The sequence below is a fragment of the Castor canadensis genome, chromosome 11, assembly GCF_047511655.1.
Source record: "Castor canadensis chromosome 11, mCasCan1.hap1v2, whole genome shotgun sequence".
Taxonomy (NCBI): domain Eukaryota; kingdom Metazoa; phylum Chordata; class Mammalia; order Rodentia; family Castoridae; genus Castor; species Castor canadensis.
In genome coordinates, this window is record NC_133396.1 from 20,987,391 (window position 1) to 21,011,876 (window position 24,486).

The window sequence follows — 24,486 nt, forward strand, 5'->3', positions numbered from 1 at the left end:
GCACATTCAGTACTTGCTAAGGCAGCCATTACTGGATAGAGCTCTGGTTGTTAGAAAGCCCTGCCTTAAATGTGAAGAGGAACCCCCGCCCCTCCTCGCCTGGCTGCTTTCCCACCTCACCTCTTCTTGGCAGAGACTGAGTGAAGGTGGAGGGAGTGGAGTGTCAGTGCTCAAAGCTTTAGCAGACTCAGCATCCCCCCCCCCCACACTCTCGGCGCCTCCCACTCAGACTCAAACGCGGGGGTGGGGTGGGTGGTGGGGTGGGAGGTATAACCCACTGTCTCTGTCCTGCTACAAATCGTTTCCAAGTCGGTGATTCAAAAATAGTAACAGTTGTTTGGGTTGCATCTCATTTCCTTGTTATCAATTTAATGTGCAGCAAGGCGCAGAAGCAATGCCTTTAGGACCTAGGGTTCCCCCACCTACTCCTTTTTCCCACTACCCTCCCTGGAATCTTTCCCTTAGCCCTCCCCTTCCACTGGATTCGTTGCCTTAGTTGTCCCAGGAGAGACTCTGGGTCTCTGTGGGAGCCGAGCAGGAAGAAAGGCGGGGCCGGCGGGGACAGCCGCCGCGGGGGTGAGGCATTGGGCTGCAGCCCCCACCCCGTAGCAGCCTCCGCAAGTCCTGGCGGAAGCGCAGGCCCAGAAAGGCATAGAGCACGGGATTGAGGCCGCAGCGAGCGAGGGCCAAGCCGCCAGTGACCAGCAGTGCCAGATCCTTGCGCTTGCTGGCAGGGCAGCTCCGTTCGCGGGCAGCCAGTAGATCGGCGGTATCCAGCAGCAGAGCGAGGCTGTATGGCAGCTGCAGCACCACGAAGGCCGCCACCAGGGCCACCACGACGCGCAGCGCACGCCGGCGCTCTGGCCCCCTGGCGGCCAGCAGCGTGCGGCCCAGGAGTGCATAACAGGCTGCCATGACGCCCAGCGGCAGCGCGAAGCCCAGGACCACCTGCGCCACGGCGCTTGCCCCCTTTACGGTCTGCGTGAGGCCTTCGGGGAAGATGAGGCGACACCGTCGCTGGCCTTCCCGTTGCCCGTCCCGGCTGAAGAGGAGCGCAGGTAGTGCCAAGAGCAGCGACAACAACCACACGATGACTGAGACCAAATGCGCACGGCCAGGCGTGGAGGGCCGCCGCCCGGCTGGGAGCGCCCGCGCGATGGCCACATAGCGGTCAGCGCTGATACAGGCTAGGAAGAGGAAGCCGGCGTGGAAGGAGGCCGAGTAGAGGCCCGAGATGGCGCGGCAGGTGGCACCTCCTAGACTCCAACCATGAATAGCCCCGGCTGCTGCGAAGGGCAGGGTCAAGGCCAATAGGAGGTCTGCCAGGGCCAGCTGTAGCAGATGTGCGGAGGTCGGCGAGCGAGCAGTGCGTCGGGCCGCCAGATGGGTGGCCAGAACCAGGCCATTGCCAGCCAGACCCAGCGCAGCCACTGTCAGAGACACACTGGGTTGGAAGGCTCGACTGAAGGCCTGGACATCCGCCTTGTAGCAGAGCTCGGGCAATAGCTCAGTCGAATATGCCTCCTCATCATCCCCGGAGTAGGGGTCCCAGGAAACCTGGGGAGGTCAAAATGAGAGGAGGGACCTTATGAGACATCTTCCCACGTCGCCTTCCCTCCCACACACGCCTTCCACGCTCAGAGTTCCTGTGTGATCAATGATAACAGCATACAGGGAGAAAACAGAAGCTCCTATACTCTTCTTAACACTCCCCTGAACAGGCCTTGGCTTCCCTTGCACCCTTCCTATCTCGGCCTCCAACTACCTGGGTGACATTGAGCAAACAGCAACTTGCTCTTATTCGATCTCAGTTACCTAATACGTAATGCCGAAAACAGAAGTCCTGTCCAGCCCATCTGGCAAGGTTTGCAATGAGGACTGTTTGAAATATGGAAGATAATGAATGTGAAGCATCTTGCTCTCCATAGAGCGTTTGTATTATCAATATACCTTGGCTCTTCTGTTCCCTTTGCAGCGCCCTCTCCTGGAAGGCCGATCAGATGCAGGCCATAGGTCAGACCTGGACCCTGGACTCCGAGTTCAGTGTGGAGTGGGTTTCGGTCTCTTTTTCCTCCTTCACTCCCCTATCCCACCTCTATCTTCAGCATAGGCACACTGAGCCACTCATGTCAAGAGGAATCTTCACAGGCTGGGGCTCAGGCTTTTGGGCCCTTGTATAGGGCATAGGATGGCCGAGGCCCATTGTCAGGTAGAAAATCCCACCCCTTCCCCTTCTCCGCCCTTTCTGAAACCCTTCTCCCCCTCCCTGCCCCCACTCCCACCTGCTCTGTGGGCTCCGTCCCCATCTCTGGCTACAAGGGTTTCTGAGGTATAGCCGCAGGGGATAGAAGTTAAATAACTAACGAAACAGGAAGGAAGGGGCGGGGAGAAGGACCGAGGGGAGGTGAGGATTAGGGTCTGTGGGGCTCACTTTTCCATTCCACCTCGCTTAAAAGGATTTCCCTGCCAGTGGAATGAGAATGGATTTTGCTTTTTTTTTTTTTTTTTTCGGTGCTGGGGACCGAACTCAGGGCCTTACAATTGCCAGGCAAGCGCTCTTCCACTGAGCTAAATTCCCAACCCCGAGAATGGATTTTGGAATACCACCGTGTGCTATCTAGCTGTGTGATCCCGAGAAGTCCTTTGACCTCTCTGATCCTCAGGTTTTTCATCTGCAAAATGGAATAAGATAAAAATGCTGAATCCATAGTGAGTGTTAAGAAAGTGCCCACACCGAGTCTAGGGCATTACTGGCCTTAAGAAAATGTTATTCTTTTACTTACTCTTTATCTCATCTCTAACTACCCCTCTCCCTCCTCCTCTCTTTTTTTTTTTAATTTTTCAGGATCCTTCTGGCTCTTGACTCCCTTTCGCCATCTCTGTTGCTCCAGTCCCTGCCAGCCTCCGGTTACATGAGGGGGGGGGGGATTTCCCGATGGCTGGAGGTTTTCTACCCCGCCCTTTCGCAGTAGGGCTGAGGTGCGCGCTTGCGCGGGTTCTGGGAAAACGCGCGTGCTGGGAGAGCCAGGCTGTGGAAGGGGGGAGGTGAGAGGAGAGAGGGTGGAAAGGAGAGGAAAGAGAAGAGCGGAGACCCAGGGGGAGAGAGAGAGAGAGAAGGAGAGAGGAGAAAGGAGAGGAGAGAGAGAGAGAGAGGGAGAGAGACAGACAGGCTCAGGGGGAAAAAAGAGAGAGGGAGGGGTGGGTAGGGAGAAAAGACAGCAGTCTACTGCGAACCCCAGGAGGGAAGCTGAGAGCCTGAGCCAGCACTGGATCCCTAGCCGGAACCGGGCATAGGGAGGCGGCCTCCCGGGCCGGTCAGCCCTGCAAGATGCATCTCGGGCTCTTCATCATCCTGCTCGCCGCCGCGGTCTCGGGAGCTTGGGGCTGGGGCTACTGTGAGTGCTGGGCTCCAAGGCAGGTGGGGTGGGGCCCAGGAGTCCAGAGCCTGTAGGGCGGGTCACGAACCGCATTGCGGCTGGGTGGTCGCCGGTCCTTCCCGGTCGGCGCGCGGCCGCTCGCTCCCATCTTTTCCTGCCTCTCCCCCGCGCTCCGCAATGCAGCTCCGAGACAGCTGCGCGCGCCCCGGACTGGGGCTGGGCTGGGAGCCGAGGATAGAGTCTACCCAGGCAGGGATTTGGGTTTGTAATCCAAGAGGGAACTGATGCCTGGATTTGAGGTTAGGGTTGAACATAAGTGTTGTACTGGTGACCCAGGCTAGGGGTAAGGTTTTGCCAGGGGCTGGCGCTGGACTTTGAAGCTGGCCCAGGGGCTAGGGTTTGTGGCTGGGGCTGAGTTTGTGGCTGGGGCTGGGTTTTATGGCTCCAATCCAAAAAGGAATTGTTGACCCTGACTGAGGCCAAAGCTGGACATGGAGCCAGTGACAGTGTTAGGTCTGGGATTGGGAGGTGACTGGGTTGGGAGCAACGTCTGGATTTGGGGTTGGTGCAGGTTTGGGGGCTGATGGGTGGGACCAATTGGTGTTTTGGGCTGATTTAGGTTCTGAAACATGCTGAGGTTTGGGATTGTGTTTGAGGGAGTACTGAACCAGGGCAGATACTGGGCTAAGAAGGGTCTGGTAGTGGACCCATAGATCCAGCTTAAGGATTTCTCTAGGAGGAGAAGGCAGCCTCTCCTGAGCAAGCAGCTGTTGCTGCAGCCCAGGTTGAATGGATGGCTTTAAGGTAGGGCTGGGGTCCGCTGGGGGGGGCAGAAAAGAGGGAGCTTTGACTGCCCAATGGGCCAGGCCTTTGGAAGGGCCCAAGAAGGGCCACACTGATTAACAAGTCCATTTTCTCACCCTAGATGGCTGCGATGAGGAGCTTGTGGGGCCCCTGTATGCACGCTCCCTGGGTGCCTCCTCCTACTATGGGCTCTTCACCACGGCCCGTTTCGCCAGGTTGCACGGTGAGCATGCGGAAGGGGACTGGGTGGGGAACCCGGGAGGGCTGCAGAGAGAAGGTGGTGGGTGGTAAAAGCCTTTGCCCTTTCTGTAGGCATAAGTGGATGGTCGCCCCGGATTGGGGACCCGAATCCCTGGCTCCAGATAGACTTAATGAAGAAGCACCGGATCCGAGCTGTGGCCACACAGGGTTCCTTTAATTCTTGGGATTGGGTCACACGTTACATGCTGCTCTACGGCGACCGTGTGGACAGCTGGACGCCGTTCTACCAGCAAGGGCACAACGCGGTACTCCTGGCGCCCAGGCGTGCACACTCCTCTGCTCAGGGCCCTGGGCTGGGCAATAGCCTGCGGAGAAGGGGAGGGGACAGGGGTGAGGGCCTGATTCCACTCCTGGGATTAAGTCCAGTGGGACTATCACCTCATCACAAGTGCAAGACACTCTGGGATCACAGGGTTTAACACAATTCTGGGAGAACTTCCAGAAAGAGGTGACATTTGATTTGGGCTTTGAGGAAATAATAGGATGGTGGTGAGAACACGCTAGGTTAAGGAAACTGTGTACGCATAACAGCCAAGCAGGGGACATTAAGGAGTGCCCCCACCCCCTGCCCTTGAAAACCATAGCCTGAGAGGCTGTGGAGAAACGGAGCAGAAGGTTGGGGACATGGTTACTACTTTCCTCAACCCTACCCGCCCCCCGCAGACCTTCTTCGGTAACGTGAATGAGTCGGCGGTGGTGCGCCACGACTTGCACTACCACTTCACCGCACGCTACATCCGCATCGTTCCCCTGGCGTGGAACCCACGCGGCAAGATCGGCCTGCGCCTGGGTCTCTACGGCTGCCCTTACAGTAAGGGTGCGGAGATCGCGGAGGGAGCCCGGGAGACAGACGATGTCTCCGGTCCCTCGCCCACCTACGGTCCTTCGCGCAGAGTCGGACATCCTCTATTTCGACGGCGACGATGCCATCTCGTACCGCTTCCCGCGAGGGGTCAGCCGAAGCCTGTGGGACGTGTTCGCTTTCAGCTTCAAGACCGAAGAGAAGGACGGACTCCTGCTGCACGCGGAGGGCGCCCAGGGCGATTACGTGACGCTTGAGCTGCAGGGGGCGCACTTGCTGCTGCACATGAGCCTGGGTGAGCTTGGTGACACCGTGTGCCGCTTTCCTGATGCGCACCCGCGCCCACGCACGCTTCCCCTTTACTGTCTGGACCAAACTGCCCTTTGTTGCTTGCTTCTCTCTCTGTCTCTGTCTCTGTCTCTGTGTGTGTGTGTGTGTGTGTGTGTGTGTGTGTGTCTCTCTCTCTCTCTCTCTCTCTCTCTCTCTCTGTACTGGGGCTTGAATTCAGGGTCTTCATCGTGAGACAGTACACCAGCCCTTTTTTGTGATGGGTTTTTCGAGATAGGTTCTCGGGAACTATTTGCCTGGGCTGGCTTTGAACTGCGATCCTCTTTCTCTCTGCCTCCTGAGTAGCTAGGATTACAGACGCAAGCCACTGGCACCCTACAAAACTGCCCTTTTCTTGTAGCACTTTGTGCTAGCAAAACGGTGGACTCCATCGGAGTCAGGAGAACTGGATTCTAGTCTCGGTTCTACCGTTTATCAGCTGTGTGACCTTAGACCAGGCACTCCTCGGGCCTCGGTAGGCTCATTGTAAACACACGCGCACACACACACACACACCACGAGTTATTTTGTATCTCATTTTCATAACACTTGTGTAATAAGATACAAATAGCTATCGTAGCCCTAGTTTTACAGGTAGGAAATGAGGCCCAGAGAGGTTAAATGGCTTTACGTGCTCGCCAATGGCGATTGCTCCACACCGGAGCACACTGCCCCAGGTGACTGCTCCTGGACAGGTGCTAAAGCTCTCTGGAGTTCAGGCTCGAGGTCTCACTCAGTCCCGTCCGTCCCACCTTCAGGCAGCAGTCCCATCCAGCCAAGGCCGGGTCACACGACAGTGAGCGCTGGCGGCGTCCTCAACGACCAGCACTGGCATTACGTGCGTGTGGACCGGTATGGCCGCGAAGCAAATCTCACCCTGGATGGCTATGTACAGCGCTTCGTGCTCAATGGAGACTTTGAGAGGCTAAACCTGGACACGGAGGTGAGCGGGGAGGCGCCATTTGGCTCGGTGTGAAGCTGAGCGAGTGGGTGGAGGTTCTCTCTCTCTCCCCTCCCGCCCATTTCCCTCCCTTTCTGCCTCCCTCCTTCTCTCCTAGCCTCTCTTGACAAACTTGCTGCCAAGAAAAACCTGGGGATTTTGGTCTTGGGCCCCACTACTGAGATGGTGTCTAGAAATTCAGAGTTTGGAGAACAAGCAAGACAGGAAAATTGTCCCCTTGGATCTTCCCACAATTCTGTGGGGTTGATAAACCCTGTCCCGGATCTGCAGATAAAGAATCTAAAACGGGTTGATTGACTTGCCCAAGGGGTACAGCCAACTTGTGGTGGAGTCAGGGCTCAAACCCAAACCTCGGGAAGCCACCACACAAGCTTTAGTACCGACCCTGGGGAAATGTTTCTTTAAGTCTTTTCTAAAGCGCTGGAGAAAGAGTCTTAGAGGGGGTGTACGAGAAAGGCAAGCGCGCCCCTATGCACAGGGTCCTTATTTTCCCCACTCCTGCTGCAGATGTTTATCGGAGGTCTGGTAGGAGCCGCGCAGAAGAACCTCGCCTATCGGCATAACTTCCGAGGCTGCATGGAAAACGTGATCTTCAACCGCGTTAACATCGCGGACCTGGCTGTGCGGCGTCATTCACGGATCACCTTCGAGGCCAGTGGGCAGGGGGATCTGGGAGGAGGGGACACCAAAGCTGCTTGGAAAGCAAACAGGTGGAGCGGGAAGAGATCTTGAAAATCAGAGGACTCTTCTCAGCCAGATTGTCAAGTGCGGGGTGTCAGGGACTCACAGGAGGTGCAAGAGCCATGCACAGGAAGTGCAAAAATCACCTCAGTTAATAGTTGAGGTTAAATGAGGAGCAGAGACAGAGAGTGGCTTGACCAGGGATCATGCAGTTGCCCAGTGACTGAGTAGGGACTTGAATCCAGGGCTCTTTTGATATAGTCTCCACACTTGTCTCTGAGCCTCATGCTCAGCAGCCGGAAAACAGGGTAGGGGGTTGGGCCAGGGAGCCTGACTTGTGGCCCAAAATTGCCTCTCACACTCAAAGGAAAAGAAGGAAGTAGTAACCTTGCAGACAGTGTAGATCAGCAGTAAAAAGCAAGCAGGAGAGCAGAGAGACATGCAGGCAGATTTGTTTGGGTACCCCTCCACAAGTGGATATGTTTGGTTGGGTGGAAGTCTCACCTGCCGGTGGAGCCCCCCACCACACACCAAGGGAGTGAGGGAATAGGATCTTAAGACAAGTGTGAAAATTCAATTCCCAACAGAGTCAGAGTGCATGGACTCCCTGTGCTGATGCAGCTTCTCTTTTGCCCTTAGGGTAAGGTGGCATTCCGTTGCCTGGATCCCATTCCACACCCCATCAACTTTGGAGGCCCTCACAACTTTGTGCTAGTGCCTGGTTTCCCGCGTCGTGGTCGCTTAGCAGTCTCCTTTCGCTTTCGAACCTGGGACCTCACTGGGCTGCTCCTCTTCTCCAGCATGGGGGACGGGCTGGGCCACGTGGAGTTGATGCTCAGTGAAGGGCAGGTCAATGTGTCCATCGCACAAACTGGCCGCAAGAAGCTTCAGTTCGCTGCTGGTGAGAGGGGATTGGGAAGGCACAAGTAGACCAGAGAAGGGTAAGGGAGCACCAGGTGCTTTATAGGCTGTAGGGAGGCCTTTGTATACTAGAGAGAGGAGGGGAGCAGGGCAGGCGATCCATGGTATTGGAAAGATGGGAGAGGATGGAGCAGGTCTGATGGACTAAGAGCTCTGGGAGAAGCAGGAAGGCTGAGAGTCCTGGTGTTCTCCAGCTCCGGGGGAGTCCCTGGAGATGTTATTCATTTCAGACTTTTCAGACTCTGCCAATTGATGGGGTTATGGATAGTGATGAGGGACATTCAGAGATGTCATAGCTCAGTGTGGAAAAGTGTAACAATGGGACACAGAATGGGGCTGCTGTTTCCCCACTCAAGACCTCTTCTGAAGCCAGGCGCCAGTGGCTCATGCCAGCAATCCTAGTTGATCAGGAGGATCACAGTTCGAAGCCAGCCCTAGGCAAACAGTTCATGAGACCGGGTCTCGGGGGGAAAAAAAAAACCCAACACAAAAAAAGAGCAGGTGGAGTGGCTTGAGGTGTAGGCCCTGAGTTCAAATCACAGTACTGGGAAAAAAAAGACCTTTTCTCCTGATCTGGTTACTGCTTACTATGCACCCATCCTGCTTCCTTGTCCAGGGTATCGCCTGAATGATGGCTTCTGGCATGAGGTGAACTTTGTGGCACAAGAAAACCATGCAGTCATCAGCATTGATGATGTGGAGGGGGCAGAAGTAAGGGTCTCGTACCCACTGCTGATCCGTACAGGGACCTCATACTTCTTTGGTGGTAAGTAGGGGCCAACCTGGCCAGACCCTTTTCTCTGGGTGGGAAGGCCCCTTCCAAGTTCACCCAGACTGGGCCACATACAGTTTTGTACGGCTCAAGCCCTCTTCATTTCTGGGGCCTTGGGAAATAGAAGGTTCTTGCCATAATGTACATTTTGGTTCTATCCTTCTTTCTTCCTTTATGTCTGGCTCCCTCTTGGCATCTCCCTGGGGGAGGGTCTCTGGGGTCTTCCCTGGGGAGGGCCTCACAGGGGTGGTTGCTCCAGGTTGTCCCAAACCAGCCAGTCGATGGGGCTGCCACTCCAACCAGACGGCATTCCATGGCTGCATGGAGCTGCTCAAGGTGGATGGTCAACTGGTCAACCTGACTCTGGTGGAGGGCCGGCGGCTTGGATACTATGCTGAGGTCCTCTTTGACACATGTGGCATCACTGATAGGTATCCAGAAGCTCCTCTCCCTAATAAGAAGTGACTTCCTCAGAAGGCCTCATCCATGGTCTCCTAGTGGGAGTGGCCTTTTTTTTTACCCCTAATCTCCCTTCTCCTGTTTTAGCTCCTTAGTCCCTCAACCTGGGGAAAGATTCCTCTTTGACTTCTCACTTACTATTTCTTCCAGAATGGAAATGAGCAAGGAGTAAAAGGGTCTGCTCTTACTCCTAGAGGGTTTTTTCTTGGCAGGGGGTGGGGGAGTGGAATAAGGTACTTTTCATCTTTTTGGGAAGGAAGAACTGCAATACTTGAGCCTGAGGACTGCCTAGTACCTAGTGCTTGTAATGGAGACTAGGTGGGATGCGTGTCACACTGGGTCCTGGTGCTCTGGGAAAATGGGAGTGGAACTTGTAGGGATAGAACTCCCTCATAAACTCCCAGCAAAGCCCCTTCCCTTGGTGCTGACCCCTTTCCTAGGTGTAGCCCTAACATGTGTGAGCACGATGGACGCTGCTACCAATCTTGGGATGACTTCATCTGCTACTGCGAACTTACTGGCTACAAGGGAGAAACCTGCCACCAACGTAAGCCAGATGGGGTGGTGAGTCAGGAGAAAGAAGTTTCCGGGGACTGGCCCTTTTGCTAGCCCTCTAACCCCACAATTGGCTTTGTCCCATTTTACCATCTACTAGCTTTATATAAGGAATCCTGTGAGGCTTATCGACTCAGTGGGAAAACTTCTGGAAACTTCACCATTGATCCTGATGGTAGTGGCCCTCTGAAACCATTTGTAGTGTACTGTGATATCCGAGGTAAGTGGCTCTGATGGGTGGGTAAGGGGGCAGCTGGCCAGACAATGCAGGGGATGTGGGGAGAATAGGGAAGCACAGAATGGGGGGTGGGAGCCAGTAAGATGAAATTGTGATGAGGGTAAAAGGAGGACAGAGGAGGGCTGGTGGATTGGTTCAAGTAGTAGAGTGCCTGCCTAGCAAGCATGAGGCCCTGAATTCAAGCCCCAGTGCCACCAAAGAGGACAGAGGAGAAGGGGGACACTTAAGAATTTGTAATCTAGCCTTGCAGATAAACTCCCACTTCCTGATCTATTCCAGCTGTCTCCTACCTCCAAAGTGGAGGACCCAGGACTGGGCTGGAGTGAAGCTGTTGGCTACATTTATGGGCTCTAAGTGGCAGTGGTGGTTGATGGATGTGAGCAGGGCATATGGGTAGAGAATGCTTATGTTCAGCCAAAGCTCTGTCTGCTCCCCTCACCCCCAGAGAACCGAGCATGGACAGTTGTACGGCATGACAGGCTATGGACAACTCGGGTGACAGGTTCCAGCATGGAGCGGCCCTTCCTGGGGGCTGTCCAGTACTGGAATGCATCCTGGGAGGAAGTCAGTGCCCTGGCCAATGCTTCCCAGCATTGTGAGCAATGGATTGAGTTCTCCTGCTACAACTCCCGGCTGCTCAACACAGCAGGTTTTGGCTGGTATCAGGGAGGGTGGGGTGGAGGAGCTGGAGTGGAGATAGGGGTTGGGGAGTTGGGAGGAGGAAGCCAGAGGGTTCAGCTGAAGGACTCAAGCAAAGTCAGTCAGAGCTGGTTGGAAGGGTACAAGGAGCCCAGAGGCTAATGGAGGGGTAGGGCCTGGAAGCTGCCTGCCTGTCTTCCCCAGGAGGCTACCCCTACAGCTTTTGGATTGGTCGGAATGAAGAGCAGCACTTCTACTGGGGAGGCTCTCAGCCTGGGATCCAGCGCTGTGCCTGTGGGTTGGACCGGAGCTGTGTGGACCCTGCTCTGCACTGCAACTGTGATGCTGACCAGCCCCAGTGGTGAGGGGGCAAAGGCACAGGGTTTTTTGTTTTTGTTTTTGCAGCACTGGAGTTTGAACTCAGGGTATTGCACTTGCTAGGCAGTGCCATTTGAGCCATGCCACCAGCTCATGGGGACAGAGCTTTTAGGGTTCCAGGGGTTGCTTAGAGGCATGATTGAGTCACCACCTCCTGTCCCCACAGGAGAACGGACAAGGGGCTGCTGACCTTTGTGGACCATCTGCCTGTCACTCAGGTGGTGGTAGGGGATACAAATCGCTCCAGTTCAGAGGCCCAGTTCTTCCTGAGGCCTCTGCGCTGCTATGGCGACCGTGAGTAGCAGACCCCTTTTGTGTATCCTCTGGCTTGGCTTTCCAGTTTCCAAAATCTAGGACAACAGCCCCCCTGGAGGTCTCTAGGCCACATTTCCAGACACTCCTGCTGTGATCTGATATTAAACTTGGTTGTTCCTCTGCACCTTACTATTCTTTCATTCCACTCCTTAGTCTTCCTTTGGTCACCCCCAATCCCCTTTTGGCCTCCCTTCCCCACCCTGCTGAGGCTTCCTGTTCCTCCATCCTCCTATCTCCCTGACAAGGCCTCTCTCTGGTTTTGCAGGAAATTCGTGGAACACTATCTCCTTTCACACTGGGGCTGCGTTACGCTTTCCCCCAATACGTGCCAACCACAGCCTCGACGTCTCCTTCTACTTCAGGACCTCGGCTCCCTCAGGGGTCTTCCTGGAGAACATGGGGGGCCCTTACTGCCAGTGGCGCCGGCCTTACGTGCGGGTGGAGCTCAATAGTGAGCAGGCTGACTCTGGGAGGGATGTGGGGTAGATGAAGGATATCTCTGGGGAGGCTGGGGTAAGAGACCAGGCCAGTTATCCTTTTGAGAGGTAGCAGAGAAAGGGCCTTAGATGACTCTGGGTCCTAGACTTAGCTCTGTCTTGATGGCTGGCTGGGTGATATTAGGCACTTGATTTACCTCTCTGATCCTTAACCCCTTACTTGTGAAGAGAGGATTTGGATTGCTGAGGTCTCTCTCACCTCTGACTAGCTAGCTATGCCTCTAGCCTGAGAGGCGGGGCTAGGAAGCTGGGTCTGGGAATCTGTGATTTGTGGGGAGATGGAGGGTATGCAGTTTTATACAGTTTATAGGTTTTGTCCTAGGCTGTGAACAAACTGGAAGGATATTGAGGGGGCTCATAAAAGATAAGGAAGAGAGGTTTGGCAGAGCAAGGAAGCTGTGGGTATCTTGGAGGTTCGAGTCCTTTTCTCCCTTTGCTCCTTGTCACATTGTCCAGCGTCCCGGGATGTGGTCTTTGCCTTTGATGTGGGGAATGGGGATGAGAACCTGACTGTACACTCAGATGACTTTGAGTTCAATGACGACGAGTGGCACCTGGTCAGGGCTGAAATCAATGTGAAGCAGGCCCGGCTTCGAGTGGATCACAGGCCCTGGGTGCTGCGGCCCATGCCCCTGCAGACCTACGTCTGGCTGGAGTATGACCAGCCTCTCTATGTTGGTGAGTGGCAACCCAGAGGTAGGGTGAGAGCCTCCTTGACCTTCCTACCATCTCAGATCCATGCTCTGTGTTTCCAGGAACCGCATGTCTTAGATCCCAGTCCCCACTGCCTCAAAGTGAGCCAAGGTGCTGCTGTTCCCCTCCCTGGCATCCTAGGACATTCTTTTAGCCTCCTTAGCTCTCTTCCTGCCCACAACAGTTATTCTGTTTCTGACTGTAGCCTTTTGTGTGTGTGCTGGGGATGGAACCCAGGGCTTTGCACATGCTATGTGCATGTTCTACCCACCCCCAAGCTACACCCCCAGCCATTCCACTCCTCTCTTGACCAGGATCTGCGGAGCTTAAGAGGCGCCCATTTGTGGGCTGCTTGAGGGCTATGAGGCTGAACGGAGTCACTCTGAACCTGGAGGGCCGTGCCAATGCCTCTGAGGGCACATCCCCCAACTGCACAGGCCACTGTGTTCATCCCCGGTTTCCCTGTTCCCATGGAGGCCGCTGCGTGGAGCGCTACAGTTACTACACATGCGACTGTGACCTCACAGCTTTTGATGGGCCGTATTGCAACCACGGTCAGTGCCGCTGGTTACGGGGGTCAGAGAGCCATAGGGCATAATGGGATGGAAGGAGGGAGGGAAAAGGGTGCAAAGTTAGCACCTGGAAAACTATAGTTGTTGCTGGGTTCCTGAGCTCTGAGCTGTGGGAGTCGGGCAGTTGAAGATGCTGACTCCAGAGTTATAAAGAGGGGACAAGGAAGGGATGCTAAAGCTAGCTGGTGCTAAAAGAGCTCAAAAGCATGAAGCAAATAACTTCGTTTTCCTACTTATCACCAAGGTAACACAGGTTGCCCCCTTACATGCATACTGACTTTTGACTGCACGATGCTGTCCCATGCCATTTCCTGCTTGATGGTCACTGCATTCCTAAAGCATGTCTACAACTGGGTTCTTGGTTAAGGCGAGCCTTTGACATTCAGCATAGCAGGATTCTGCACAGATACCCAGACTGCATCTTCTCTAAGGCTGACCTAGGGTGATTCATGAGCAGGTAGGTTGCTGTGGGAGGAGTCTGGCAGCCTAGGGAGATACAGGGACTTAGGGACCAACGAAAGACTTCAGTCTTGGTTTGGGAGTGTGAGTAGAAGCACATATACTGGATGAAATCAGGTATCTCAATTCTAATCTTGGCTCTCCACTGTGTGTCTTTGAGCAAATCACTACCCATCTTTGGGCTTCCATTTCCTCACTTGTAAAATGCAGGGGTCAGATTAGATGATCTTTCAAGTTTCTCATTGCTTCAAGAGTCCATTTGGGACAGAGGGCCTCAAAAGGACCTAAAAATAAATGGGGGTATTGAGAGTGGCAGAAACCGAAGTGAGTCTCAGGGTGCATGTGTACAGGTGACATAAAAACCCTCTGCATTTGGAGATGAGGAATCAGGGGTCCTGACCTCATTGCCTCTGCCTTCAGATATTGGTGGTTTCTTTGAGCCGGGCACTTGGATGCGCTATAACCTCCAGTCAGCACTACGCTCTGCAGCCCAGGAGTTCTCCCATATGTTAAGCCGGCCGGTGCCAGGCTACGAGCCTGGCTACATCCCAGGCTATGATACCCCTGGCTACGTGCCTGGCTACCATGGTCCTGGGTACCGCCTGCCTGACTACCCACGGCCTGGCCGGCCTGTACCTGGGTATCGGGGGCCTGTCTACAACGTGACAGGAGAGGAGGTCTCCTTCAGCTTCAGTACCAACTCCGCCCCGGCAGTCCTGCTGTATGTGAGCTCCTTTGTGCGTGACTACATGGCTGTGCTCATCAAGGAAGATGGTAAGCCTCCCCACCCACAGGCTCCCTCCCTAGCCTCCTCCAGGTGCCCTAATTCCCATAGCTATTGACTCACAAGGACCCAAATGCTCTGAAAAGATGGGGATTGTGGGAATTGAGAGAACTTATTTCTCCTCCCCGTCCTGTAGGGACCTTGCAGCTGCGTTATCAGCTGGGTACCAGTCCCTATGTGTACCAGCTGACTACCCGGCCAGTAACCGATGGCCAGCCCCACAGTGTCAACATCACCCGGGTCTACCGCAACCTCTTCATCCAGGTATGTGAGGAGAGAGGTGGACCAGTTTGATCACAACCTCATAATCTTGGTTGTGGCACCCAAGAAAATGTCAAATGCTTAACATGCGTCAAGCATATTTCAGTATACTGAGGATTTCGTGTGTGTTACCTAATGTGACTCTCCTGTAAGCTCTTTGAGATAGTTTGGTTGGCAAACACACTGAGGATTTCGTGTGTGTTACCTAATGTGACTCTCCTATAAGCTCTTTGAGATAGTTTGGTTGGCAAACATTCTGATCTCCATTTAACAAATCAATAAACAGGCTCAGAAAAATATAAAGTGGTTTTCTCAAAGTCAAACTGGTAGTGCTGCAAAGACAGGGCTCAAAAACCAGATTATTTGCCTGGCTTGGTGTTTCATACCTATAATCACAGCTACTCAGGATGTGCAGGCAGGAGGTTCTCAAGTTTGAGGTCATCCCAGGCAAAGTTAGCAAGACCCTATCTCAAAAACAAAATAAAAACAAAAGGGCTGGGGGCATGATTCAAATGGTAAAGTGCTAGCCCAACAAGCACAAAGTCCTTGAGTTCAATCCCCAGTACTGCAAAGCAACACAAAACACCCAGATTGTTTTAGAAAGAAACATGCCAAGTCCTACATCTGGGACCAAGAGTTACCCCTGGACTCACACATGGGAGCTCTAGTTTGAGCAGAATGAGAGTTGAGTGAAAGCTCCTTTGTGGTTGTTGGCTGTGTCTGTCTGAATCCTCCTTCCCTCCCTCCCTCACTGCCCTCCTCCCCACAGGTGGACTACTTCCCACTGACAGAACAGAAGTTCTCACTGTTAGTGGACAGCCAGCTGGACTCCCCCAAAGCCTTGTATCTAGGGCGTGTGATGGGTAAGCTGTGGGTGATGGTGGATATGGGGCAAGGAGTTTTGGGTAAGGTCCTGGGAGCCTAGAGAGCGAGGCACTCTAGGAATTGTGGTGAGGGTGGTAAGAAAGATTGGTGGCAAGAGGGGCAAGACTTCTGGGTGGTCCAAGACCCTCTCCTTCTGGGCTTGCCTCTCCCTCAGAGACAGGAGTCATTGACCCGGAGATCCAGCGCTACAACACCCCAGGTTTCTCAGGCTGTCTGTCTGGTGTTCGGTTCAACAATGTCGCTCCCCTCAAGACCCACTTCCGAACCCCTCGGCCGATGACTGCTGAACTGGCTGAGGCCCTGCGAGTTCAAGGCGAACTGTCTGAATCTAACTGTGGAGCTATGCCACGTCTGGTCTCAGAGGTGCCACCAGAGCTTGATCCCTGGTATCTGCCCCCAGGTACATTCCTGAGACACAGATGAGGGATGACAGGGCAGGGAAATGATCCTTAACACGGGGGAGGTGTCTCCTAACTGGTGCTTTCTCCTTTTCAGACTTCCCGTACTACCATGACGATGGATGGGTTGCCATACTTTTAGGCTGTGAGTAGCACTGACCACAAACCTGATCTCCATTCTCTCCCTGCCCTATCCCCAAGGCTTAAGAGTGGTAAAGGTGATACATTCCTGATGGTACAAAGAAGGATGAGATAGGCTATGCTGAAAGTAGTATAAAACTGAGCTGGAGATTTCTTAATGTTTGAGGATGCTCTAAATTTTTAATTGAAATATTAAAATGTAGCTGTAGCTAACATGAGGAAATAGGGAGGCAGTGACAGCTACAGATGGGAAATTAGGGTAAGTACTAGAGAAGTGGAAAGAGAATATTAGATATAGAAGTTGGCAGGAGATAAGCCAGGAACTCTGATGAGGTCCTATAGTGATGAGGTCACAGTTGTACATGAGTGTTTTGGGCTAAAATGTGTGTGTGTGCACTCATGAGCTCGTGCGAGTGTATCTATGTGTAGGTGAAACCTCAAAGCTCTTCCCTGAATCACTCCTTTTCTTCCTTTTAGTTTTGGTGGCCTTCCTGCTGCTCGGGCTGGTGGGGATGTTGGTGCTCTTCTATCTGCAAAATCATCGCTACAAGGGCTCCTACCACACTAATGAGCCCAAGGCTGCCCATGATTACCATCCTGGCAGCAAAACTCCCCTACCTTCTTCAGGCCCTGCCCAGGCCCCTGCCCCCACGCCAACTCCCACCCAAGTTCCAGCCCCAGCCCCAGCCCCTGCCTCTGGTCCAGGCCCCCGGGACCAGAACCTACCCCAAATTCTGGAGGAATCCAGGTCTGAATGAATCAGGAGAAGGGCTTCAGGGACCAAGTCCAACTCTTCTGAGTTCCCCAATTCCTGCCTCTCCTCCATCCTATCAGGGACATTTGGCTCCTCTTAGCTGGCTCTGCTCATCCAGAAGATTCCCCTCCTGCCAAGTTTGGTGGACAGAGCTACAGATGGGACCAAAGGGAGTGGCCGAGCCTCACTGCCTAAACCAATGCCCTGCTCATCCATTTCCCCAGGCTCCTGGCTGTCTGCCCCAAAGGAGAAGCCTCGTGGGCTAAGACAGACCTTCCTGCTATCTCTGCCCTATCTGCTGCTGGGGATTAACAACAGAGTGTAGGGGAGATGAACTGCCCCTCCTCCCACGCATATCATCAATAGGGACAGATGTGTGGGATGGCAGGTCTGCACAGGGCATGGGGGGAGGAGGCTGCTAAAACAATCCCCCAGCCTCCCACCTGCCCCACTGACTGACCCTCTTCCATCTGCTTTGTCTCAGCTGGGGGTGAGGGAGGGCTTCACTGCTGTCTCCCATCCCCCTTTTTGTTTTTACACAGAGACCAAGAGGCCTCAGTTTAGCACCTTAGTACCCCCACTGCTTCACTTGCTTTAGCCAAAGCCATAAAAACTCTGCAAGTAGAAAAAATAGTGCCAACACCCTGCTAACCAGTCCTCTGCGCCTCCACCCTTTTCCAAGATATGCAATAGCTTGGTGCCTGGCCCCCTCTCCAATGCATGAGGAGCCTGCTTTCCTCCGCTCAGAAATGCTGCTTCATTTGCCCAGGAGGTCATATTCTTTATATATATTTTTTGTTGCAAAGTCTCTCTCTAGAGAAATTCTATATATTATTCTAATTTTTTAATTATGTTTATATATAAAAGAAAAACTCAGTCTGCTGTCTTGTCCTGTGCTGTGCCACAGTCTGTAGTGAGCTCCTCCTGTGTCGGATATCTCACGAGTCCTGCCAGCCACTCATGAGCCCGCTCGGCATAGGGCAGAGCCTGCTGTGCCCTTGACTCTGAGCTGGTCCAATAAAGCAAAGTGGCAGAGCTTTGGTCTGTGTGTGGTGGCTAACGTCATCTTCAGGGGATAAGTAGGGGGGAATTTTAAAGGAAATAATCCAAGGGCTTGGGCATTTCTAGCTCTCAGAACATTTGAATAACCTGCCAGAGGCTCCACTGGCCCTCATTTCAGTGGATAGTGGGGATGGGAATGCTGAAGTTTTCTTCTGCCCAACTGGCTCCTGTACTTCCATCTCTGTCCTTCCAGCCCCAAAGCACATAGTACACAACTTGCCCAAATGGACTCTAATACTTTATTAGATAAGAGGTCACAAGCCACAGGACTTTAAAGTGCTTGAAATTCACTGGTGATAAAGCCACACATACACCAGCCACCCCCTCCTCCCAGTCCCCATCACCTCACTCCATCCATCATCATCACACATGGGGGAGGGGTTGAGACCCGTCATTAAAGGTAGGGTACACTGGGACAAAGGATGAGAATGCTGGAGGAACAGGAGTATTAGTGGTCTGGAACTGGGAAGGAGAGGATTGACCAGTGATTATACTTGCTGAAGGAAGGGTAGGTTCAGTCTAACCTCTTGAAAGCTGGAATTTTTTAAAAAACCTATTCCTCATGACCAGCCCCTGGCATTTCAGACACACCTAAACGCCTCCTCCACCTGTCTCTGATTTTCCCCGAGAATTAATGAGTAAGTTTGAGTCCAGAGTCTAGCATGAGGGTATCCCTGACCCACTCAACGAATACAAAGCACAGCAGATACAGATTTCAGAATCATGGTGGGGGGAGAGGCTGCCATCAGGAGCTGGCTGTGCATGTGCTGATGGTGGGACGCACATGTGCCCACTGGTGTGTGTGTGTGTGTGTGTGTGTGTGTGTGTGTGTGTGTGTGCATCCATGTGCATGCCATGCCATAGGGGCCCACTTCTTTTGATAGGACAACCACTGAGGTGGGAAGAAGGGAGTGCCAGCATAGACTGGGGAAGGAGAGTTTCTGGTTTCCCAGAAAGAATGGAGAAGCCTACTCCCCATTCCATCACTCCCTAGGCCAGCTGGCACCTGTCCGAGCCCTTTCTACCCAGCACAATGCTCCTGTTCCCTGCCAGCTCAGCACACCTGCCACAGACTCAGGCTGTTCTTGCTGGCTCCAGTCTTGTAAATTCTTCTGTGTCAAGCCAGCTCCTCCTGCCTCCCCCAGGAGAGGAGTTAGAACCAGAAGAAAAATATCCACCACCACCCCCACTTCCTCCTTCAGAAGTGAGATTTGGGTGGGTCCTCCAGAGACCTTGATTCAACCTCTACCCTAATCTACAGACCTTCTAAAAGAAAGTTAAAGTGCTTTGTTCTGCAGGAATCCCAGACAGAATGGCAGCTTGAACTGGATCGGGTGGTTTGCCTACTGCTTCTCCACACTGCAAGCACCTTGTGCCAGTCTGCCCAGCACCATGATGCCACCCTAAACACATGCATCCACCTGCAAACACATACTGCCAACCTACCCTTTTCAAACAGCAGGCACTTCAGACAGGGACTAAATCAAACCAAAAACCTTTCCCTCTGGAGTCCAAACCAGGTCCCTCTATTCTTGGCCCCTTGGACCTAGCCTCTCTGGGGAAGGAAAGGCCTAAGAACAACTACGTGTCCAGCGAAGCAGACACACACCAAAGCTTCATCACCATAAGGCCTGCCTGCAGTCACTGAGTCACACTTTGGAAGGTGCTGGGGTGCTGGCATCTGCTCCCAGGAGTCTAAAAATACCCACTCTTTCTACAGTATAGGGAATGCCTTCTCAAAGCCTCCTGGGCCCCAGCTTTGCAGCTGAACTATGGTCATCTGGCTGGCTTTGTTCATGGGAGGGGCGGCACTTAGCTTTCCCTCCTCCAACCTTGCATCCCTCTTTCAATCTGGACCCCATCAGATGGAAGAGGTAGGCAGGGGACTCACCTCCCTTTGCATTCAGTCTGCACTACTTGCAGACTTGCCTCTAACCCAGAGCACTTGCAGGCGCCAGGGACCAGACTTCACTCAGATATACCTGGCACCCCAATTATATAAGAACCCTTGACTGGGAAAGCTAAAATGACAGTGCCTGTTAGGAACTGCCAAGATTCCTGAGGTCCACAGTCTGGGGTGTGGAGGAGAAATCAAGCATTCTCATCCACCCTGCCTGTGCCCTCTTCCTCTGAGGTCTGCGATGTAGCCTCCCACATCAGAGCTCTTTCCTGTAGACCTGGCCCTGGCTGCCTCTGTCTCTTCTCTCACTGAGATGATCTGTCCTCATGGGCCACAGTTGAGGCCTCACTACAGAAGGAGTGGGGGATGGAGTTTTGGGGTATGGAAGACACATAGTGCAGGAGCTTGAGCAGCAGTGGTGTGTGCATGAAGCAAAGACAGTGCTGCTACCACAATGCTGGCGCAGAGCCAGGAGGGCTAGAGGACGTCTGTTTCTCTCTCGATCCCCACGTACTTGAGGGCATCGGCTTGGCTGTACCTGTTGCAGAGTAGGGAGGAGGAACCAGGTTACTCTCAAGACTTCTGTGATTGAAAACATGAGGTCCCCTCCTGTTTCACACCCCCTCCCACCCTAACAGCCATTTTTAATGTCTTGCTTCTGGGATCAACACTGACCACTAGGAGACCCTCTCCACCCACCATACCCACCGTAAGCCCCAAGCCACCCCTTCTGCCTCCAGAAGATCATTCCTGACCTATAGTCAAAGAAGAGCTCTTCGCCAGCCTGAATTGCCCTCTTGGCAAAGATCCCAATGCGATGATCTCCATTCACCATGACCACTGCAAACAGTAAAAACCTAAGGCTAGCTTCCCAGTCACTGCACGTCCGCATTCAAGAGGATTCTGGGCTGGGTTTCTCCAAATGGAATCGAATAGAATTAGAAACTAATCAATGAAGGCACTTATCTTTGTGCTTCTGGATCTGTCATAGTGGTTACAGGAAAACAATCACCTTAAGATGATTTAGAAAGGGACTTTAATGTAGTCAGTCAAAAAAAGTAGGTTATGAGAGACAGTGAGAGAAGAGAAAAGAGAGGAGAGAAAGGATCTAACATGATGCCAGATACTAATCATGATTAACTTTGGACAAAAAATAGTTCGACTCTGAAAGAAGTTGAATAGTGGATAGAAATCATAGCAAATGAGGCATCTACCCCCACTCCACTCCTAGGTTACTGAGAACTCACCTTTGGCATAACAGTTGGGGTTCACTGAATGGTTTGCAAATCGAATTTTGTTTCCTTTCCGGGTAGCATCTACTACAAAGTCTGTATGACATAAATGAAGACCATGAATGTACTAGGCAACTCCACACTTCTTTAGCCTGAGTTTAAAATCAGTTAAATTGTGACAGAAACAATTTAGTCCAATGGAACTGTGAAGTCCAATGTGCTAAGCATGCAGCCTGAGCATTCTACACTGAGTGGGAGCACTCCCTTACGTTTCACCTCTTTGTTTCAATTGCAGATCTCCTCCTCTTATGTACTGAGCAGGGAGGTTTCTGAAACAGAAGTGCTTAGTGCCCCTAGTCCAAACACAACCCAGACATAGAGGCACTTACAAAGAGCCCATGGGGTCTCTGAGTTTGATCTCAACACCTTGCTCTGTGCATGTGATCTGAAGCTGAACTAAATAGCAAAGGTGATTTGGTAGAAAGATCAGCATGAGACCACTTTGGGACAAGAGAAAGATGCCATTGCCATACCATTGTTGAGGTTGAAGAGGAAGCTGGACATGTATTTGTCATAGACCTTCCCTCGCCGATCAGCTTCATCCTGAGAGATGAGCTGGAGACACAGACAAGGAACAACCGGGGGTGTCTGGCTACCTGCTTGGGGCATGGCACCTTGCCTCCAGAAAGGGCTGGGAAGAGGCAGTATTACATATAGGTGCTCACTGAACATGATGATGAGAACTATAGGAGAGACAGCCCAGTCTATATTGTTTCCATTTCCACCCAGGCCAAGTACTAAGGCTGAAGAGAGACCCCTCCCCCACAACCACCTTGTGTGCTCTGAGTTGCCAAAGAGTTGAAGAACAGTGGTTTGTTTCAGGACTGCAAACAGTTCTGTGGGGTCCCCTGAGAGGCCACATGAGAGCTCAGCTGAGTTATTTAGAGATTAAATTACAGAAGCCTAACCCACAGAAAATCAAGTTTCTCATAAGCATCTCCCCTAAGAACATGGGCCAGACTCACAGCACTCACCTCACCACAATATTCAGAAATGAATTCGTTCTTCTGCACAGACTCCTTAATGAAGGTGCCCCATCCGGCCACATCGGAGGGAGCCAGCAGCAGGTGCTGGGGAGAGGGAGGCAAGCCTCAGATGACAAGCGGGTGTGGGTGAGGGGCCTGTGAGCATATGCACGTGTGTGGTGGGGGCTGGTGGACATAACTAGCAACTATTAGGAGGATCTGAAAACAGGTCCAAGCTAATCTGCTCTGGTGAGGGAAAATGAGAAGGAGAGGTGATGAAATGAACTAGGACATGTCTTCTTCCCCAGGGACCTCCTGGGTCTGGGTCTATGGGCGCTCACTGTTGTGTGGGAGGTCCAAATGAACAACACTGGGGCTGGGTGGTAGCATGGTGGTAGAGTGCTTCTGTGAGTTCCTGGGTTCAATTCCCAGTACCAAAAAGAAAAAAAAAGGACAACATCAATACATCAATGGCACTCAGTTTGACCAGTTCAAAGGGGCCACTTCTGATCCCTTAGTAGGACAGAAAACTTTATTAATTTGACAACATGTATCTGTTAGGGTTTATCAAGCACTTTCATATATAAGCCCTCTAAGGAGCCAGAGGAAAAAAGATGCCTGAGACTATTTCCTCTCTCCCACTCCATTATCTCAACTTGCACAAAGGCCCCACCTTCTTGAGACCACGCTGGATGCTGCAATTTTTGCAGGAGACCACCTTGCAGTCCCAGTGCTCTGAGGCCCCACAGGTGAGGCACAGGTCAGGGTCACATTCTCGCACTGCCAGATAGCAAGGACACTGCTTGGTATTGCATTGGGTCTTACAGCGACAGCCAGGGAAACGATTCTGACCTGGATGGAGAGACAGGTACGATCAGGAAGCAGACTTAGACTGGGCACAGGTTGTACTCAAGAATAGCAGAGTAGTGATGTGTTCAAGGATGTTTGGCAAAACAGGGCAGAATCTTCCTTCTCAATAATCATGTTCTCAATGTTTTTCCTTTGAAAACAAAGTGCCTCCAACACTCATAGCTGTGAGTTAAAAAAAGTAGGTATGACTATTGAGAAGTGTCTCCTGGAGATTCCTCAACAGTGCCCCCAATCTGTCCTTGTTGGCAGAATTTGGAAAGGAGGTGGAGAGAAACCCAGAAAAAATAAAATCAGGGCTTTTTACTGGTAAATCCTCACCATCAAAACAAGCATCATATTGAGAACAGAATGCATCCGTTCTACACCATCGTCCTCCACCCACGGCCTTCCTCACCACCGGCACCTCTCTGCTGTGGCTAAGATCAGTATCTGTACCTTATTACGAGGTGGCTACAGACAACTGCCTGAGCACCATCTGCAGGCCCTGGGGGCTGCCATTAACTGCTCACCCCCAAATGGGGATGGGCATGGCAAGGATAAAAGGAGAGATAACTGCTTTTAGCCTCTGCTGACATCCAGTCCCTGTCTCCTACCTGTTATTAAAACTCCAGCTAATATGCATATATGGAAATATCATAACGAAACCCCTTACTCTGAACATTAATATATGCTAATAAGAAAAAGTACTAAGAAAAAGAAAAAACAACCCTCCAGCTATTAAACACAGAGTTGTGATCTAAAGAATTATGAATGTATATATTCTGAGGCGGGGTTTCCCTATGTGGCCCAGGCTGGTCTCCAAATCCTGAGTTCAAGTGATCTACACACTTCATTTTCCAGAACGCTGGGATTATAGCTGTGCACTACTGCACCCAGCTAAAAAATTTTTTCAGAATATCCTGATAAAGGAGACTGTGCATGCACCTTGAGGCTTAAGGAAAAAGATTTCTGTTTTTTAGTTTTCCCTGGAAGGGAAAAGATGAAGAAGCATGTTATTTCTGTATAATTGTTGCTTCTAGAAGCTGAACCTAAGGGCTTTTCAAAAATGACTTTCCCAGCTGGGCAAGGTAGCACACACCTGAGTCTCAGCTACCCTGGAGGCTGAATACTTTGGTAGACTATAGGGGAAAGCCTGGTTCTCTTACAGTCTGGGTTGCACTGGCAGAACTTCTCACAGAAATTCTGAGTCATGATGCAGGGGCAGGTGCTGTCACAGGGACGGTCTGGGTGGTCGCAGGGTTGGTAGTTATACACTTGTGTAGAAGAGTTATCTAGAAGAGAGAAGAATCAAGCAGGACACAGTTGTGACCAGGCTCCCTCACTGCCCTCCCCTCCAAATGTTCCAGGGTCCTGAGTCAAAGCAGGTTCATTCTAACTAACTTGGACACCAACATAGCACCTGAAGTCAGAAGACAGTGCAGATGACCGTTGTGCACAAGCTACATGGGCGGTTTGCTTTGTGG

General features: G+C 52.3%; 3 protein-coding genes and 1 long non-coding RNA gene across 7 annotated transcripts in view; 1 reads left to right on the top strand and 3 right to left on the bottom strand.

Moving 5' to 3' along the window:
* Positions 1-246: 246 nt before the first annotated feature.
* On the bottom strand, positions 247-3,045 carry Ccr10 (C-C motif chemokine receptor 10). The gene is made up of 2 exons (XM_020165135.2): positions 2,283-3,045; positions 247-1,557 (listed from the first exon to the last, which is right to left on the bottom strand). The coding sequence occupies exons 1-2, from the start codon at positions 2,304-2,306 to the stop codon at positions 493-495; spliced, it is 1,089 nt and encodes a 362-aa protein (XP_020020724.2). The 5' UTR covers positions 2,307-3,045; the 3' UTR covers positions 247-492.
* On the top strand, positions 1,986-17,969 carry Cntnap1 (contactin associated protein 1). 2 transcript variants are annotated; one of them, XM_074045785.1, is made up of 24 exons: positions 1,986-2,013; positions 4,303-4,404; positions 4,494-4,687; positions 5,106-5,253; positions 5,336-5,539; positions 6,330-6,514; positions 7,040-7,183; positions 7,853-8,114; positions 8,751-8,900; positions 9,166-9,337; positions 9,806-9,912; positions 10,021-10,140; positions 10,604-10,807; positions 11,002-11,158; positions 11,342-11,469; positions 11,756-11,941; positions 12,444-12,665; positions 12,995-13,234; positions 14,132-14,485; positions 14,632-14,759; positions 15,526-15,619; positions 15,796-16,041; positions 16,137-16,184; positions 16,658-17,969. In XM_074045785.1, exons 1-24 carry the CDS (start codon positions 2,001-2,003, stop codon positions 16,936-16,938), a joined length of 4,089 nt encoding a protein of 1,362 aa, XP_073901886.1. In that variant the 5' UTR covers positions 1,986-2,000; the 3' UTR covers positions 16,939-17,969. The 2 variants fall into 2 exon arrangements, with proteins under 2 accessions (XP_073901886.1, XP_020020770.1); XM_020165181.2 differs by lacking the exon at positions 1,986-2,013 and adding an exon at positions 3,184-3,395.
* On the bottom strand, positions 4,576-5,455 carry LOC141413731 (uncharacterized). The gene is made up of 2 exons (XR_012438568.1): positions 5,318-5,455; positions 4,576-4,747 (listed from the first exon to the last, which is right to left on the bottom strand). It is a non-coding gene; the product is annotated as an uncharacterized lncRNA (long non-coding RNA).
* Positions 17,970-18,221: 252 nt separating the features above from the next.
* The window catches only part of Ezh1 (enhancer of zeste 1 polycomb repressive complex 2 subunit), a 34,315-nt gene continuing 28,050 nt past the window's right edge, over positions 18,222-24,486 (bottom strand). For all 3 annotated transcript variants that reach the window (XM_020165180.2, XM_074045786.1, XM_074045787.1), the window contains exons 14-20: positions 24,169-24,294; positions 22,827-23,005; positions 22,163-22,258; positions 21,662-21,743; positions 21,144-21,224; positions 20,652-20,736; positions 18,222-20,434 (exon numbers count right to left, since the gene is read on the bottom strand). In XM_020165180.2, the coding sequence (XP_020020769.2) occupies positions 20,374-20,434; positions 20,652-20,736; positions 21,144-21,224; positions 21,662-21,743; positions 22,163-22,258; positions 22,827-23,005; positions 24,169-24,294 (710 nt within the window). In that variant the 3' untranslated portion in view covers positions 18,222-20,373. The remainder of the gene's footprint in view (positions 20,435-20,651; positions 20,737-21,143; positions 21,225-21,661; positions 21,744-22,162; positions 22,259-22,826; positions 23,006-24,168; positions 24,295-24,486) is intronic.